Genomic DNA, 18,115 nt, shown 5'->3' on the forward strand with positions numbered 1-18,115 from the left:
ATTGTCGTTTTCTTATTAATTTGTACAAGTCAAAAAAAATCTTAATATGAACCTTGTATGGATATGTGTTGCTAATAACTGGTCCCACCTGTGAGTTTGTCTCCTCAGTTTCAGTTTATTTAATGTAGTTAATGTACTTGAATTTAAAATCTCTCCCTTTATGGTATTATCTTTTAATAGCTTTATTAGTTTTTTGTTCTTTTTTGGCCACCCTGCACGGCTTGCGGGATCTTAGCTCCCTGACTAGGGATCGAACCCACTCCCTCGGCAGTAAGAGCACGAAGTCCTAACCACTGGACTGCCAGGGAATTCCCAGCTTTATTAGCTTTTGTTTCACATATAGGCTTTTTTGGGGGAATAGTTTGGGCTATTTTTTCCCCATTTTGATATCCCAGTGTCCCGGTACCTCTTATTGGAAAGTCTATCATTTGCCCACTGCTCTGTAATGTCACCTCTGTCACAGTAGCTAAGTAGCTTTGAGTACAGACATTCCTTGGTATCTGTGGGGGATTGGTTCTAGTAGTCCCCGTATATACCAAAATCCACAGATTCAACTAACCACAAATTATGTAGTACTACAAAGATGTAGTACGTCTTTATTTTTTTTAATTCATGTATAAGTGGACCCACACAGTTCAAACCAGTGTTGTTCAAGGGTTAAACGTACTTCATTCTCTGCTACTTGTCCATCTGTTTAATCTTTATCAGTATCACTCTGTCTTAATTACCTAAGACTTATAATAAATTCCGATACTGAGCAGAGAAAGTACTTCTACCTTTGTGTTCTCTGAGAGTATCTTAGCTATTCTTGGCCCTTTGTATTTCCATAAATATTTCAGGATCAGCTTAGAAAAGTTCCTGATAAAAACCTGTTAGGATTTTTAGTGAGATCGCATGGATCTATATAGGTCAGTTTGGTGAACATTTATATCTTTACAATATTGAGTCTCTGAATCCATGAACATGGTACAAAAATCCATTTTTTAGTTTTATTTTCTCTGAATAATGTTTTATGTTTTCTATATAGAGTTCTTGTACTTTATTAGGTTTATTCCTAGGTACTTATTTTTGAGGCTACTGTAAGTGGTTTCTTTTTATAAATTTCATTTTCTAATCTCATTGGTTTATAGAAATACAATTGATTTTTGTAAACGATTTTTAATAGATCAATCTTAAATTCTTACTAGTTCTAATGATTTGTCTGTAGATTCTTCAGGGTTTTCTACATTCACAATTATCATCTGCAAATTATGAGAGTTCCATTCAATCTCTATAACCTTTTAATTTCTTTTTCTTGTGTTAATATACTGTTCAGGACCTCCAGATCAATTTGAATAGAAGTATGTTGACAATGAGCATCCTTATCATGCTCCCAATTTCAAAGGAAAATTTTTCTACATTTCACTATCAAGTGTGATATTTGCTGTAAGTTTTATATTATGCATCCTTTATTAGATTACATCATTTCCCTTTTATTTCTATTAGTAAGAATTTTAAATTTTTGTTTCTGCTTTTTTATCATTCCACTCATTCCCTTCACACACATTAATTCAAAAGTTATACACTCTTCTATGCTTTCAGTGGTTACCCTAGAACTTATAACATGTATCCTCGACTTATCAAAGTCTAATTTGTTAATACACTCCCTCATGCAAGACCTTTTAAACTCCATTTCATCACTCTCCCAACTTATAGGCTATTATTATGGGTTTTAATATTATACACTAAAATGTATAGTATATAACAATTATTTTAAAATTATCTATATGATTAATGCAATTATACATTTACTACAAACACACACATAAAGCATTACCACTATTGTTTTACCATCATTGCTTCATACAGCTAATGTTCATTTAGATTTACCAATATATTAATTTCTTTCTTTGGTCTTCATTCCTTCCTGTATCTTGAGAACATCCATTAGTATTTCCTTTCTTTAAAAAAAAAAATTTATTTATTTATTTGGCTGCACCGGGTCTTAGCTGCAGCACGTGGGATCTTTGTTGCAGCATGTGGGATATCCTTAGTTGTGGCACGTGGGCTCTTAGTTGCGGTATGTGGGATCTAGTTCCCTGACCAAGGATCGAACCTGGGCCCCCTGCATTGGGAGCGTGTAGTCTTAACCACTGGACCTCCAGGGAAGTCCCAGTATTTCCTTTTTAAAGAAGTTTGCTAGTTGCAAATCCTTTCAATTTTTCTTTGCCTAAAAAATCTTTATTTTGCTTTCATTCTCAAAGGATATTTAAGGAAGGCACAGATTTTCTAGATTATTAACTATTTCTTTTGTCACACTGCAGACCTAGTGGAGGGACTTCCCTGGTGGCGCAGTGGTTAAGAATCGCCTGCCAATGCAGGGGACACGGGTTTGAGTCCTGGTCTGGAAGATCCCACATGCCATGGAGCAACTAAGCCCATGCGCCACAACTACTGAACCTGCGCTCTAGAGCCCGCGAGCCACAACTACTGAGCCCGTGTGCCTAGAGCCCATGCTCCGCAACAAGAGAAGCCACCACAATAAGAAGACCGCGCACCACAACAAAGAGTAGCCCCCGCCCGCCGCAACTAGAGGAAGCCCGTGCGCAGCAACGAAGACCCAACACAGCCAAAAATAAATAAATAAATTTATAAAAACCAACAAAAAAGACCTAGTGGACTATACCTTGGCTTCCATTGCTATTGCTGAGATGTGAACACTAATTATTGATGTTTTGAAGAGATTCTATACTTTTTCCCTCTGGTTGCTTTAAAAATGCTCTTTTTGTTTTCTGCAGTTTCACTATGATAGGTATGGGTATGATTTTTTTTTTTTCCTGACATTCTTTTTTTAACCTAAAAAAATTTTTTTTCTTCCAGTTTATTGAGACATAATTGACCTACAGCACTGCAGAAGTTTAAGGAATACAGCATAATGATTTGATTTACATACATTATTAAGTTATTATCACAATAAGCTTAGTGAACATCATCTCATATAGGTACAGAATTAAAGAAACAAGATTTTTTTCTCTTGGGACAAGAACTCTTAGGATTCACTCTCTTAACATTTATATATAACAGTTATATTTATCATGTTGTATATTACAGGATTTCTTATCTTATTGGGAGTCAATGAAATTCTTGAATCTATAAATTAGTATCTCTCAATAATTCTGAAATATCTTAGCCATTATCTCTTCAAATTTTGCCTCTGATCCATTCTTTTTCTCTTCTAAGGGGAAACCCCATTAAAAACTTAGACCTTCTCACACAAAAACACAAATACTGTATGATTCCACAATAGAGGTAGTCAAGTTCATAGAGACAAAGTAGAGTGGTGGTTGCCAGGAGGCAATGGGAATTGTTCATTAGGTAGAGAGTTTCAGCTTTGCAAGAGGAAAGAGTTCTGGAGATGGGCTGCACAGCAACAGGAATATATTTAACATTACTGAACTGTACGCTTAAAACATGATGATGGGGACTTCCCTGGTGGCGCAGTGGTTAAGAATCCGCCTGCCAATGCAGGGAACATGGGTTCGAGCCCTGCTCCAGGAAGATCCCACATGCCGCGGAGCAACTAAGTGCGTGCGCCACAACTACTGAGCCTGTGCTCTAGAGCCCGCGAGCCACAACTGCTGAGTCCGCGTGCCACAACTACTGAAGCCTGCGTGCCTAGAGCCCGTGCTCTGCAACAAGAGAAGCCACCGCATTGAGAAACCCAGGTACCACAACAAAGAGTAGCCCCTGCTCACCGCAACTAGAGAAAGCCCGTGTGCAGCAACGGAGGCCCAATGCAACCAAAAAAAAAAAAAAAAAGATGGCAAATATATGTTATGTTTATTTTACAATTAAAAAATATTAGACATGTACTCTCTAGGTCTCTTACTTTTTTTTATATTTCTCATAATTTTGTCTGTCTGTGCTTCATTCTGGATAGTTCCTTCTGACTTTTATCTTTCATTTTACTAATTTTTCAGCTATAACTAAGCTGCTGTTAAATTTGCCACTGATCTTAAATTTGTTATTACGTTTTTCAGTAGTAGCATTTCTATTTGTTTTTATTTAAACTCTTTGTCACTTTAAAAAATATATATTTATTTATTTATTTGGCTGCGCTGGGTCTTAGTTGTGGCATGTGGAATCTTTTCAGTTGCTGCATGAGGGATCTTTAGTTGTGTGCATGTGAACTCTTAGTTGTGGCATGTGGGATCTAGTTCCCTGACCAGGGATTGAACCCAGGCCCCCTGCATTGGGAGCGTGGAGTCTTAGCTACTGGACCACCAGGGAAGTCCCTCTTTGTCACTTTTTATAGTTTATAATTCCCCGTCAAAAATTTCTGAACTTGGCTTCTATCAACTTAAACTAGTAATCTTATTATGTGTCAGTAATTCCAATATGTGAGTTCTCTGTCATTTATTTTTGTTGTCTAAGTTCTGCTGTTCCCATTCTTGGTAACTTATTTTCATCTATGTCAGGTTATCTTTGTATGCTGAATATTTTGTTTAAAAAATTTTTTGTAGAAATAATTTGAGGTATAGAATAATGTTCTCTTTCTTCAAAGAGGATGTTTACTGCTTATTCCAGATGCCTGGGGACCATGGCAATCCAGGATTACCTTAACCCAAGTTCAGGGCCTGAATTTCTTAGGCTACCCAAATAAATCAAAACCAGGTTGCTATTCAATCAAGGGATGGTTTGCTTCTCATTTGCTCTTATTTTCTTTGGGATACCAACACAAAGTGTAGGGTTGGGGATGTTATTCATTAATGTCCCCATTCTTGGCATCCTAACTATGCCCCTAAATCCTGATAGGGCACCAAAAGCTCAGCCCAGACTCTCAGCTGTCTCTTTCAGTTTGGTCATCACCTCCAGGACAAAAATGGCCCTAAGTGCTGGCTCACTTCTTTGGGTTCCCATCATCTCTTATATCTTAACACTAATTCCCCATTAGCTCTTTGATGCTTTTAATATAATCTTTACATTTATATTTCATACGTCTTTTTTTAGTTACCTTTTGATGGGAGGATTAGTCTGAATTACTTAGTCTGCCATTACTGGAAATATAACTCACCAAATGAGCTATTTATATTTCACTTAGTCTAAGAAATCACTTTAATCAATATCCATGATGTTGCACACCAGACTTAAAATACAATTTAGTTGCTATTTATTCCTGAATCTTCTCACAATGAATGGAATATCAGTAGTCAATACAACCAGTAAATAGAAAACAAAAAGCCAAAGAGTTACAGCTCTTAGAAATATTGTTCAAAGTGATATAAATGTGACAGTTAAAACAGAAGCTTGACCATAAAGAAATGCAATGACTAAACCATGTTACTGCCAAAACATAACAATAATCATGAATTAATGCAATTATCTTGGGCCTATCAAAGCGAATCCCATTTTGCTTAAAGTCTCATGCCCCATTTAAATAGCTTTGGTATGAAAAGCATTATCTAAAACTTTAAACATGAACATGAACATTATATGGGTAACCTATTTATTACTTCAGCAATAAAATTTCTGACTAATCAAAACTGCTAATTGATCGTAAATATAACAAATTTCCTAATCCAGCTTAAATTTCATGATCCATCATTTTAATAACATTTATGGCTAATACTCCAAATTCCTTACCCCTAAATTTCATTATACTCATCGGGATGAGCTCAAATACCTACTTTCTCCATGCCTGCACTCAAGCAGCTAAGGACTGCTGGAGAGAGTAATATAAAAAGGCATTTTGGATTTCACTGTAAATTCATGATCACCAATCTCCAAAGGGCTTTCAAACTGCCTAACAACCTACAAGATTTCTTTGGAAAATTCACTCTCCTGGTTTCCAAAAAGACTATTTCAAACCTTTGGTACTTCTTTCAAACCTTGGACCCTTCCCTCTTCCCCCTCATTCTTTTTTTTAATAAAGAATTCTTTTTTTTTAAGATTTATTTATTATTTATTTATTTATTTTTATTTTTATTTTTTGGCTGCCTCAGATCTTAGTTGCTGCACTTGGGATCTTCGTTGCGGTGCACAGGTTTCTCTCTAGTTATGGCGTGTGAGTTTTCTCTCTCTAGTTGTGGTGCACGGGCTCCAGGGCACGTGGGCTCTGTAGTTTACGGCACGCAGGCTCTAGTTGAGGCGCGTGAGCTCAGTAGTTGTGGCACGCGGGCTTAGTTGCCCTGCAGCATGTGGGTTCTTAGTTCACTGACCAGGGATCGAACCCGCTTCCCTTGCATTGTAAGGCGGATTCTTTACCACTGGACCACCAGGGAAGTGCCTTCCCCCTGATTCTTAGCAGATGACTTTACCTTCTACTTTACAGAGAACAGAAAAGACAATAGGTTAGAACAACTTATCATCCAAATGACAAAAACACAATTTTACTATTATCTGCAACCATCCTCTTCTCTCCTGTTATAATAGAGGGGCTGCCCTTCCTCCTCTCTAAACGAATCCTGCCATATGTGCTTAAAATTGCACCTTATCCTGCCTCCTCATAAACCTTGTACTATCAATCTCTCCTCCTCAACTGGATCCTTTCTACTGACTTTTAAAAATGTCTCTCCTACAGTCTCTTCAATAAGTGGTGCTGGGAAAACTAGACAGCTACATGTGAAAGAATGAAATTAGGACATTCTCTAACACCATACACAAAAATACACTCAAAATGGATTAAAAACCTACATGTAGGGGCTTCCCTGGTGGCTCAGTGGTTGAGAATCTGCCTGCCAATGCAGGGGACACGGGTTCGAGCCCTGGTCTGGGAAGATTCCACATGCCAAGGAGCAACTAGGCCCGTGAGCCACAACTACTGAGCCTGCGCATCTGGAGCCTGTGCTCCGCAACAAGAGTAGGCCACGACAGTGAGAGGCCCGCGCACCGTGATGAAGAGTGGCCCCCGCTCGCCGCAACTAGAGAAAGCCCTCGCACAGAAACGAAGACCCAACACAGCCATAAATAAATAAATAAATAAATAAATAAATAAATAAATAAATAAATAAATAAATAAATAAAAAACTCAACCTCACAACTCTCACGTTGTGCATTTAAAAAAAAAAAAAAAAACCTACATGTAACGCCAGATACTATAAAACTCTTAGAGGAAAACATAAGCAGAACACTCCCTAACATAAATCGCAGCAATATCTTTTTTGATCCACCTCCTAAAGTAATGAAAATAAAAACGAAAATAAAAACAAAAATAAACAAGTGGGACCTAATTAAAATTAAAAGCTTTTGCACAGCAAAGGAAGCTATAAACAAAACGAAAAGACAACCCACAGAATGGGAGAAAATATTTGCAAATGATGAGACTGACAAGGGACTAATTTCCCAAATATACAAACAGCTCATGCAGCTCAATATCAAAAAAAGCAAACAACCCAATCAAAAAATGGGCAGAAGTGTACACACTGCTATATTTAAAATAGATAACCAACAACAAGGTCCTAATGTATAGCACAGGGAACTATATTCAATATCCTGTGACAAACCATAATGGAAAAGAATATAAAAAAAGAATGTATGGGGCTTCCCTGGTGGCGCAGTGGTTGAGAATCTGCCTGCCAATGCAGGGGACACGGGTTCGAGTCCTGGTCTGGGAAGATCCCACATGCCACGGAGCGACTAAGCCCGTGAGCCACAATTGCTGAGCCTGCGCATCTGGAGCCTGTGCTCCACAACAAGAGAGGTCGCGATAGTGAGAGGCCTGCGCACCGTGATGAAGAGTGGCCCCCACTTGCCACAAATGGAGAAAGCCCTCGCACAGAAACGAAGACCCAACACAGCCATAAATAAATAAATAAAATTAAAAAAAAAAAAAAGAATGTATGTATGTGTATAACTGAGTCACTTTGCTGTACAGCAGAGATTGGTACAACATTGTAAATCAACTATACTTCAATTTAAAAAAAAAGGAAGAAAGTAAAAATAAAATAGACAACCAACAAGAACCTACTGTATAGCACAGGGAACTCTGCTCAATATTCTGTAATAATCTAAATGGGAAAAGAATTTGAAAAAGAATGGAAAAAATAAAAATATTTTTTTAAAAAAAGAAAAAAATGGGTGGAAGATCTAAATAGACATTTCTCCAAAAAAGACATACAGATGGCCAAAAAGCACATGAAAAGATGCTCAACATCACTAATTATTAGAGAAACACAAATCAAAACTACAATGAGGTATCACCTCACACGGGTCAGAATGCCCATCCTCAAAAAATCTACACACAATAAATGCTGGAGAGGGTGTGGAGAAAAGGGAACCCTCCTACACTGTTGGTGGCAATGTAAATTGGTACAACCATTATGGAGAGCAGTATGGAGGTTCCTTAAAAAACTAAATATAGAACTACCATATGACCCAGCAATCCCACTTGTGGGCATATACCCAGAGAAAACCATAATTTGAAAAGATTACATGCACCCCAATGTTCATTGCAGCACTATTTACAATAGCCAAGACATGGAAGCAACCTAAATGTCCATCAAAAGACGAATGGATAAAGAAGATGTGGTACATATATACAATGGAATATTACTCAGCCATAAAAAAGAAGATAATGCCATTTGCAGCAACATGGATGGACCTAGAGATTGTCACACTGAGTGAAGTAAGTCAGACAGAGAAAGACAAATATCATATGATATCGCTTATAAGTTGAATCTTAAAAAATGGTATAAATGGACTTATTTACAAAACAGAAATAGAGTCACAGATGTAGAAAACAGATATTGGGACTGACATACACACACTACTATATATAAAATAGATAACTAATAAGGACCTACTGTATAGCACAGGGAACTCTACTCAATACTCTGTAATGGGACTTTCCTGGTGGTCCAGTGGTTAAGACCCCGTGCTCCCAATGCAGGGGGCCCGTGTTCTATCCCTGGTCAGGGAACTAGACCTCGCATGCTGCAACAAAGATCCTGCATGCCACAACTAAAAGATCCCACATGTGGCAACGAAGATCCTGCGTGCTAAGACCCAGCAGAGCCAAATAAATAAATATTAAAAAAACAAAACTCTGCAATGATCTATATGGGAAAAGAATATAAAAAAGAGCGGATACATGTATATGCATAACTGATTCACTTTGCTATACACGTGAAACTAACACAACATTGTAAATCAACTATACTCCAATAAAAATTTTTTTAAAAAGACAGAAACAATAAATATCCATAACTTAATTATTGATCCATCTTCTCCCTTTCTCAAATTTCCCAAAAGAGTTGTTAATCACACTGTTTCCATTTGTTTTTCTTCTACTCACTCCTCAACCCATACTAATCTGGCTTCTGAATCTAGCACTCCACCAAAACAGTTCTTCGCACTTAAGAATTCCAGGTCACCAAAGCCAAAAGACACATTTCTTTCATTATTTTATTTGACCTCTTAGCAATAATTGGCATCGTGGACACTCTCTCCATCTTCAAATACTGCTCCCTTGACTTTCATGACAACATTCTTGGTTTACTCTGTCCCCTCCTGATCATTCTCCTTTGCAGGATCATGCTTCTCTATCCAGCCAATAAATGTTGGAGTTTCTCTAGGCTCTGTTGTAGACCCTCTGCTCTTATGCTCACCTATACCTGCTGGCTTCAATTATCACTTATTTGCAAGGCTTAGAAATTATTATCGGGCTTCCCTGGTGGCGCAGTGGTTGAGAGTCTGCCTGTCAATGCAGGGGACATGGGTTGGAGCCCTGGTCTGGGAAGATCCCACATGCCACGGAGCAACTAGGCCCGTGAGCCACAACTACTGAGCCTGCGCGTCTGGAGCCTGTGCTCCGCAACAAGAGAGGCCACGATAGTGAGAGGCCCATGCACCGCGATGAAGAGTGGCCCCTGCTTGCCACAACTAGAGAAAGCCCTAGCACAGAAACGAAGACCCAACATAGCAATCAATCAATCAATCAATCAATAAATCTTTAAAAAAAAAAAAAAGAAATTATTATCTATAGCCTAGCCACTCTCTAAGCACCAAAACCCACGTATCTAACACTCTTTGCCTGGTTATCTCATAAAGTACCTCAAACTCAAAATGTCCAAAACAGAACTCATGAGCTCCTCTCCAGACCTGATCCCTCTGTTATTTTCCTCCTCAGTGAATAGCACCACCATCTATCCAGTAGCAGAAGCAAGAAACTGAGTCATCCTTGACTCCTCCAATCCCCTCTGTGAAATAATCCAACAAGTCAATTCAGTTTTACTTCCTAAATACTGAATTCATCCATTTCTCTTTGTCTCCACTGCCCTAGTCCAAGTCACCGTCATCTCCCTAAGACTATTCTGATAGTTCCTCTTGTACCTGACTCCACTGACTATTCCCTAAGCCGTTCTCCACACACAATTGATATTTTCAAAATCTGAAATAAAGAAGAAACTAAAGCACGGCCTAGGAGGTCCTGCCCCTGCATGGCTGACACCTACTGACCTCTCCAGCCCCGTCTTGAGCCATGCATGTTTTTTACAACAGGCACGGTTTCTTTCAGTCTCATTTACCCACTGTGTTCCTTTTGGCCTTGCTCTTCTGACCAAAGGGCTCTTTCCCTTCCTCTTCGCCTCACATACTCCTACCCACCTTTCAGATCTCTATGCCAACTCCTTAAGGAGGGAGGCTTTCCTTGACTTCAAGGGCCAGATCAAACCAGCCTATTACAGAAATTCTTCAAACATTCCTTTGCCTGCTTTTCCCCCACTTTTGACATTATTGCCTGAACTGTAAGCTCCATGAAGGCAGAAACTACCCAATTTTACACACTACTCTCTGCCTTGCACAGTCTGTGACACAACTTTGGCACTTCATAAATATTTACTGTGTGGATGGTGATGATGAAGACCTGAAGGTTCCTTTCGTCCACTCACGAAACTTAATTACATAACATTTTCAAAAATGTTAGTGATCAAGGACTCTAAGCTAGGGCAATACTCATATATTGCACCAAGATATATGTGCAAGGATGTTCACTGCAACACTGTAATATTATTAATCTGGAAACAACCTAAATGTTCATCAATAGGAGACTGGTTAAATAAATTGTGAAATATGCACAGCTTGGAGTATTACACAGCAGTTAGTATTACACAGAATGATCACCTAATTATATTATTGAGTGAAAAAGGCAAACTACAGAATAACATGAATAGTCTGATCCTATTTCCAGAATGAAAAACAACATATAGTTTGTGCCTGAAACGTATAAAACAAGGTCTGAAAGGAACTGTGAACAGTGGTTACCTCTAAGAAGAGATGTAGAGTGAGGGAGTGGTGTGAAGAGAGATTTCTACTTTTTACTATACTTACCTATGCATTGCTTTAAGTCTTTTCTACGTGAATGTATATTTACATTTTAAAAACACTAAAAGAGGAAAAGATTTAAATACGAAGTGTTAGTGAGTGCTGTAATTACAAAAGGGCAACATTCAGAATTTACCTTTGTAAGCTGAGTGGGGTCAAACCGAAGAACCTTTTGGTTACAGCAGGGATAGATTCCAGTGCCAACAGTACTTAGCGAACTTCCTGCAGTAGGATAAATCACTGTTTCTGAGTGATATTGACAATGTGAAAACTCTATACACAGAAAAGCCTGAATAAAAGAAATACGTAAAATCAAGTATTATTCCCACAATGAAATTATACATCTCAAAAATACTTCACTCAAGACCACATACTGTATGTTCCATCACATAAAATGTACAGAAAAGGCAAATCTCTAGAGACACAAGGCAGATTTGTGGTTGCCTGGGGTTAAAAGTGAGACAGGGTTGGGGAATGGCAGCAAATGGACATGAGGGATCTTTTTTGGGGTGATGGAAATGTACTAAAGTTGGATGGTGGTGATGGTTGCACAACTCTGTAAATTTATTAAAAATCAGAAAATTGTACACTTAAAGTGAGTGATTTTTATGGCACGTAATTATACCTCAATAAAGCTATTAAAAAACAAAATCAAAAACACTATTTAAGTTCATATGAATTAAATTGATCTTGATGTACATCTAATTTTATAATTGGTCAATCACATAAGAGGTTTTCCAATGGAAAAAACTAAATAAAAATTTGCCTCACTTATTCTTTGACATATTTTTTAAGGTAAATACTTAGCATCGGTATTAGTGACAACTATGGAGTAACCTTGAATCACTGGTGAAAATCTTATCGAAGTTTAATTATAAAATTAACAGTCATGTTTCAGATATGTTTATAAGTTGGTAAGATAATTTAAAGAAAATAAAAAGATCCTGAACACAAAAGCAAGAAAGGATAGTCTATAATTCAGAATTCTTAGTTGTTAGTTCCAATTATGATTTTCAAATAATAGTTTTTAATTAAAATTTTCTGCATCTGATAAAATCTATAAGGTGCACACTCATACAAAGTATTTTGCATACAAACTATTTTATGAGTTTATGAACTCTCCATAGTAAAATATTAAATATTATAAATCAAGACTCAATTTCCTATGAAGAAGGGAAAAAAATCCTTCAAATTTTCTGCATTCTGACATGCTAAACAAGCCAGGTTTTAGAAGCCCGATATCCTTGATTATAAGCGACACTCCATTGTGGGGAGGACCACTACATAGCTATTAAGTTAAAAAAAAAAAAAACAAACCAAAAAACCAACCTGACAATATCAAGCGCTAGTGAAGATGTGGGGCAACTGGAACTCCCATACACAGCTGGAAGGAATGCAAAGTGGTTCAGGGACTTTGGGAAACTGTTAGGCATGGTAAATGTTAAGCTTACGTTTACATCAATCCAGCGATCCTACTTCTAGGTAACTACCCAAGAGAAACATATTCACATGAAAGCCTGTATGGGAATGTTTATAGATGCTTTCTTCATAATGGCCCCAAACTAGAAACACCTACAGTCCTTCGCTGGTAAGTGGATAAACATACTGTGATATATTCATATGATGGACTACTACCTAAGGCTAAAAAGGAACAAATTGATAGATACAACAATGTGAATAAATTTCAAATCCATTTTCCTAAGTAAAAGAAGCTAGACTCAAAAAGCTAAATACTGTATGATTCTATTTATATGACATTCTGGAAAAGTCAAAACTATAGAGACAGTAAACAGATCAGTGGTTGTCAGAGGCTGGGGTGGAAGAAGGAATTGACTAAAAATGGGCACGAGGGAATTTTTTAGGCTGACAGAAGTGGTTTATGCTTTGATTGTGGTGGTAGTTACATGACTGTATGAGTTTGTCAAACCTCACAAAAAGGATAAATTTTACTGTATGTAAATTATACTTCAATAAATCAAGCTTTTAAAAATTGTGGGGACATAGGGAGTCCACTGCTCTTCCTTCCTTCTACTGAAAATAATTACCCAAGTGAGAGAGGAAAAGAACTGGGGGCTGGGAGACCTGAGGGATTCATAAAAAATTTTATGTAGAACACTCTGGATTTATACATAAGACTAATTTGGAATGACTGTGAACAATAAAGATCTATTTATTCTAGAAAAGGATTTATTATAGGTACCTTCAAATAGCAAGCTTTCTTGTGCTTTTATGATAGACTTCATTTAGAAGAAAATGAACAAAACCTTTTTGGTAACACAATTATTTTAACAAGAAGGGCATATCTCAATAGTATCCTATCTGCAAGGGTGTTTCTGAATTTCTAAAGAAATTCATGGGCTAACAGAGAAACAGTTTGGCTGGAAATAATGAAAGGCAGTAAGAATTCTGTTATCTTTTTTCCATTGAAAAAAATGGATTTGATCACTTAAAACCTGTTGGTTTTATAAAAATTCATCAAGTCATCGATTGTTTCAGCAATGGAAATAAGAAAGAGGAAGAACCGTAGTAAGAGAAATGAAGTCAGATGCAAGCAATGTTTAATAGCACCATCGTTTTGACACTAGTTTCTTAAAAAGATGTCAGATATTGTACAAACACACCCTAATTAAACAGCATATATCAAAAGAGGCTGCTCTCAATGTTTGCAGAGCAGGATATTAGAAAAAGACAAAACTCACCTGATAACATCTTGAACAAGTTAGCCAGTTGACTGTTCCCCACAAGCGCCAATATACATCTCTCCAAGATTTTAATTCTTCAAAAAGACTATTCAAATACTCATGAACATCCCAAGTCTTATCTCTGGGGAAAAGAGCCTCAGTTGTTATATTATTTTACACACAAGCAATATAAACAATTTGGTTTAAACAAATATTTAAAAATTTGTGACATATTTCCAAGAACATTCCCCAAAAGACGGCTGTGGAATGGACTACACTGCATGGCAGATAAAATTTCATTTGGGAGTTTGTTTATTCTTTTATTTTCCTGTGGACAACAGAAAAAGTTGTGACAGACTGAATGCCAAATTATTTTACTATGCTAGATAAAGGGTTACAAATTAAATATAGTTTGAGCAGGCTAACAGTTGGGACTTAGGCTTATGTTGCTAAATGGAACCTTTTATTCTAATTGTACATATTATAAAATAAGTTATTAATTATTGGTGATTCTAAACATTCCATTAATGTATTAGTTCTTTATATTATTTTCACAAGGCATTTTCTAGTAATTGAGTAATAAAGTAATGCAAAATCAGGTCTTGGTAATAACACATTTTTAAGTTATGTGATATAAACTTAAAAAAACAGGCAAGGCTTATAACTCCATTTGCTATGGTCATATGTAACAGGTTCCTATTTTTGTCTAAGTCCCCAATCTTTTTGAACTTTTGTTATTTTTGTCCTTAGTTCAATAAATAACAAAATGCCATCATGTTATTAGAAATTACATCTGTTTTAAGTTTAAGACATTTTTGAAAAATGTCATCAACAGCTGACTTGCAGGAAAATACTTTGAATAAAACAACAAAAATGGATATCAAAGTTAATAACCATTTTTTCACATAGTAATATTAATAGTTATTGCTGTCAAAATGGAAGTAATTTTCAAAAGGTAAATCAAGTCTCAAGATAAAAAAGTATAAAATTTGATAAAGGAGGCAAGGATATACAATGGAGAAAAGACAGTCTCTTCAATAAGTGGTGCTGGGAAAACTGGACAGCTACGTGTAAAAGAATGAAATTAGAACACTCCCTAACACTGTGCACAAAAATAAACTCAAAATGGATTAGAGACCTAAATGTAAGACCAGACACTATAAAACTCTTAGAGGAAAACATAGGAAGAATACTCTTAGACATAAATCACAGCAAGATCTTTTTTGATTCACCTCCTAGAGTAATGGAAATAAAAACAAAAATAAACAAATGGGACCTAATGAAACTTCAAAGCTTTTGCACAGCAAAGGAAACCATAAATAAGATGAAAAGACAACCCTCAGAATGGGAGAAAATATTTGCAAACGAATCAACGGACAAAGGATTAATCTCCAAAATATATAAACAGCTCATGCAGCTCAATATTAAAAAAGCAAACAACCCAATCCAAAAATGGGCAGAAGACCTAAATAGACATTTCTCCAAAGAAGACATACAGATGTCTGAGAAGCACATGAAAAGCTGCTCAACATCACTAATTATTAGAGAAATGCAAATCAAAACTATATTGAGGTATCACCTCACACCAGTTAGAATGGGCATCATCAGAAAATCTACAAACAACAAATGCTGGAGAGGGTGTGGCGAAAAGGGAACCCTCTTGCACTCTTGGTGGGAATGTAAACTGATACAGCCACTATGGAGAACAGTACGGAGGTTCCTTAAAAAACTAAAAATAGAATTACCATATGATCCAGCAATCCCACTACTGAGCATATACCCAGAGAAAACCATAATTCAAAAAGACACATGCACCCCAATGTTCACTGCAGCACTATTTACAATAGCCAGGTCATGGAAGCAACCTAAATGCCCATCGACAGACGAATGGATAAAGAAGATGTGGTACATATACACAATGGAATATTACTCAGCCATAAAAAGGAACGAAATTGGGTCATTTGTTGAGACGTGGATGGATCTAGAGACTGTCATACAGAGTGAAGTAAGTCAGAAAGAGAAAAACAAATATCGTATATTAACGCATGTATGTGGAACCTAGAAAAATGGTACAGATGAACCGGTTTGCAGGGCAGAAGTTGAGACACAGATGTAGAGAACAAACGTATGGACACCAAGGGGGGAAAGCCGTGGGGAGGGTGGGGATGGTGGTGTGATGAATTGGGCGATTGGGATTAACATGTACACTGATGTGTATAAAATTGATGAGTAATAAGAACCTGCTATATAAAAAAATATATATATATCCCAAGTGCTTATAATAACTAATGAATATTCCCTTTATTATATGGAGAGGAAAATGAAATATTTTAATGTTGACTGTGCTATTACTAACACTAGGGTCAAATGTCATGTGTTTCTCTGTGTTTCTGTTTTAATGTTTAAAATATGAAATCTAACATTTGTAGGGTTTTTTCTTTAGTAAAAGTACTGTACATTTTTAATATAGGAAAAAAAGCAAAAAGCAAACGAAAATCATCCATAATACTATCACTCAAAGGTAACACCACAGTTAACATTTTAGTGAACATGTTTCTAGTTCTGTTTTATAACCTGTTTTTTTTCTTATTTAATTTACCACTAACGATTTTCTGTGTGAGTATATATTCTTTTACATTCTCAAAGGCTGCATATTAAGAATTGATTAGATGCGTTTTATATAGATATACTATTTTATGGATATATTTTTAGTTCACTTAATCATTTCAGTGCTTTTTTTACTTTTTCTTATTTATATAGAGCAATAAATGTCCTTATTAAGTGCTTTCACAAATCAGCATTACCTCTCTGAATAAACTCCTAGCAGTAGGATACTGTCAGAGAATATACATATATATTTTAAAGTTTTTGTTATCCTGAGACATTATACCAATTTATAACACTCTCTCCCTACTCCCCAGCTCAGGATGAGAACTAGTTTTGAACTTAAAGGGGAATTAAAAAGGACTATGCAATAATGGAATACTGACAAAGTATGAAGAATAAATTATGAAAAATCCAATTTTAAAGACAATTTGCCTCACTCACCAACCAAAATTTATCTGAAAGTAAATTTGGTTGTCTTCTCAAAAACACTTATATAATAGATAACTAAAATCTGTTAGTGAAAAGAAATCATTTTAATGGCACTGATCAGAATATCTTTCAAGATAAAATAAAGCTTTTACAACAACTTTGTTTTGAAAGTAGCACCTTTGTAAATCAAAGTTGGATCATGTGCAGAAAAGATATTATCCTATTCCTTATAAGAGTAGTTTTGCTTTTAATAAATACACTATTAATTCACATTTAAAAAGCTGTATTTTCTTTTCACTGCACCTTATATGAATGTAGATAATATTTCCGTGTTGATCCACATTGATTTTTCCAGGAATGCAAGGAATTCTTCTTTCTGTTTCTTTTGTTAAAAGTTTCTTACACAAACAGCATCTATAACACAAAGACACAATCAAAAAAACAAACAACCCGATTAAAAAACGGGCAGAGGAACTGAATAGGCATTTTTCCAAAGAGGAAATACAGATGGCCAAAAGGCACATGAAAAGATGTTCAACATCTAATCATCAGGGAAATGAAAATCATGACCACGATGAGATATCACCTCACATCCATCAGAATGGATATAATCAAAAAGAACATAAATAACAAATGTTGGCAAGGATGTGAAGAAAAGGGAACCCCTGTACATTGTTAGTGGGAATGTAAATTGGTGCTGCCACTGTGGAAACAGTATGGAGGTTTCTCAAAGAACTAAAAATAGAACTACCATATGACCCAGCAATTCCACTCCTGGGTATATATCCAAAAAAAAAAAAATACCCAAAAAACTAATTTAAAAAGATACATGCGCCCCACAATGTTCATAGCAGCATTATTTGTAATAGCCAAGATACGTAAGCAACCTAAGTTCCATCAACAGATGAATGGATAAAGAAGATGTGGTATACACACATACATATACACACACACACAATGGAATATTACTCAGCCATAAAAAATGAAATTTTGTCATTTGCAGCAACATACATAGACTTGGAGGGCATTATGCTAAGTGAAATAATTCAGACAGAGAAAGACAAATGCTATATGTTATCACTTATATGTGGAATCTAAAA

The 18,115-nt window shown here is 36.3% G+C and overlaps 1 protein-coding gene across 3 annotated transcripts in view; it reads right to left on the reverse strand.

Annotated features, from left to right (window-relative positions):
• SANBR (SANT and BTB domain regulator of CSR) overlaps positions 1-18,115 on the reverse strand; it is a 68,212-nt gene that overhangs the window by 26,229 nt on the left and 23,868 nt on the right. For all 3 annotated transcript variants that reach the window (XM_082358160.1, XM_082358159.1, XM_082358158.1), the window contains 3 exons: positions 17,319-17,429; positions 13,998-14,121; positions 11,435-11,587 (listed from right to left, as the gene is read on the reverse strand). In XM_082358160.1, the coding sequence (XP_082214286.1) occupies positions 11,435-11,587; positions 13,998-14,121; positions 17,319-17,429 (388 nt within the window). The remainder of the gene's footprint in view (positions 1-11,434; positions 11,588-13,997; positions 14,122-17,318; positions 17,430-18,115) is intronic.

This window comes from Balaenoptera borealis (genome assembly GCF_965194805.1).
Source record: "Balaenoptera borealis genome assembly, chromosome: 15".
Lineage (NCBI taxonomy): Eukaryota > Metazoa > Chordata > Mammalia > Artiodactyla > Balaenopteridae > Balaenoptera > Balaenoptera borealis.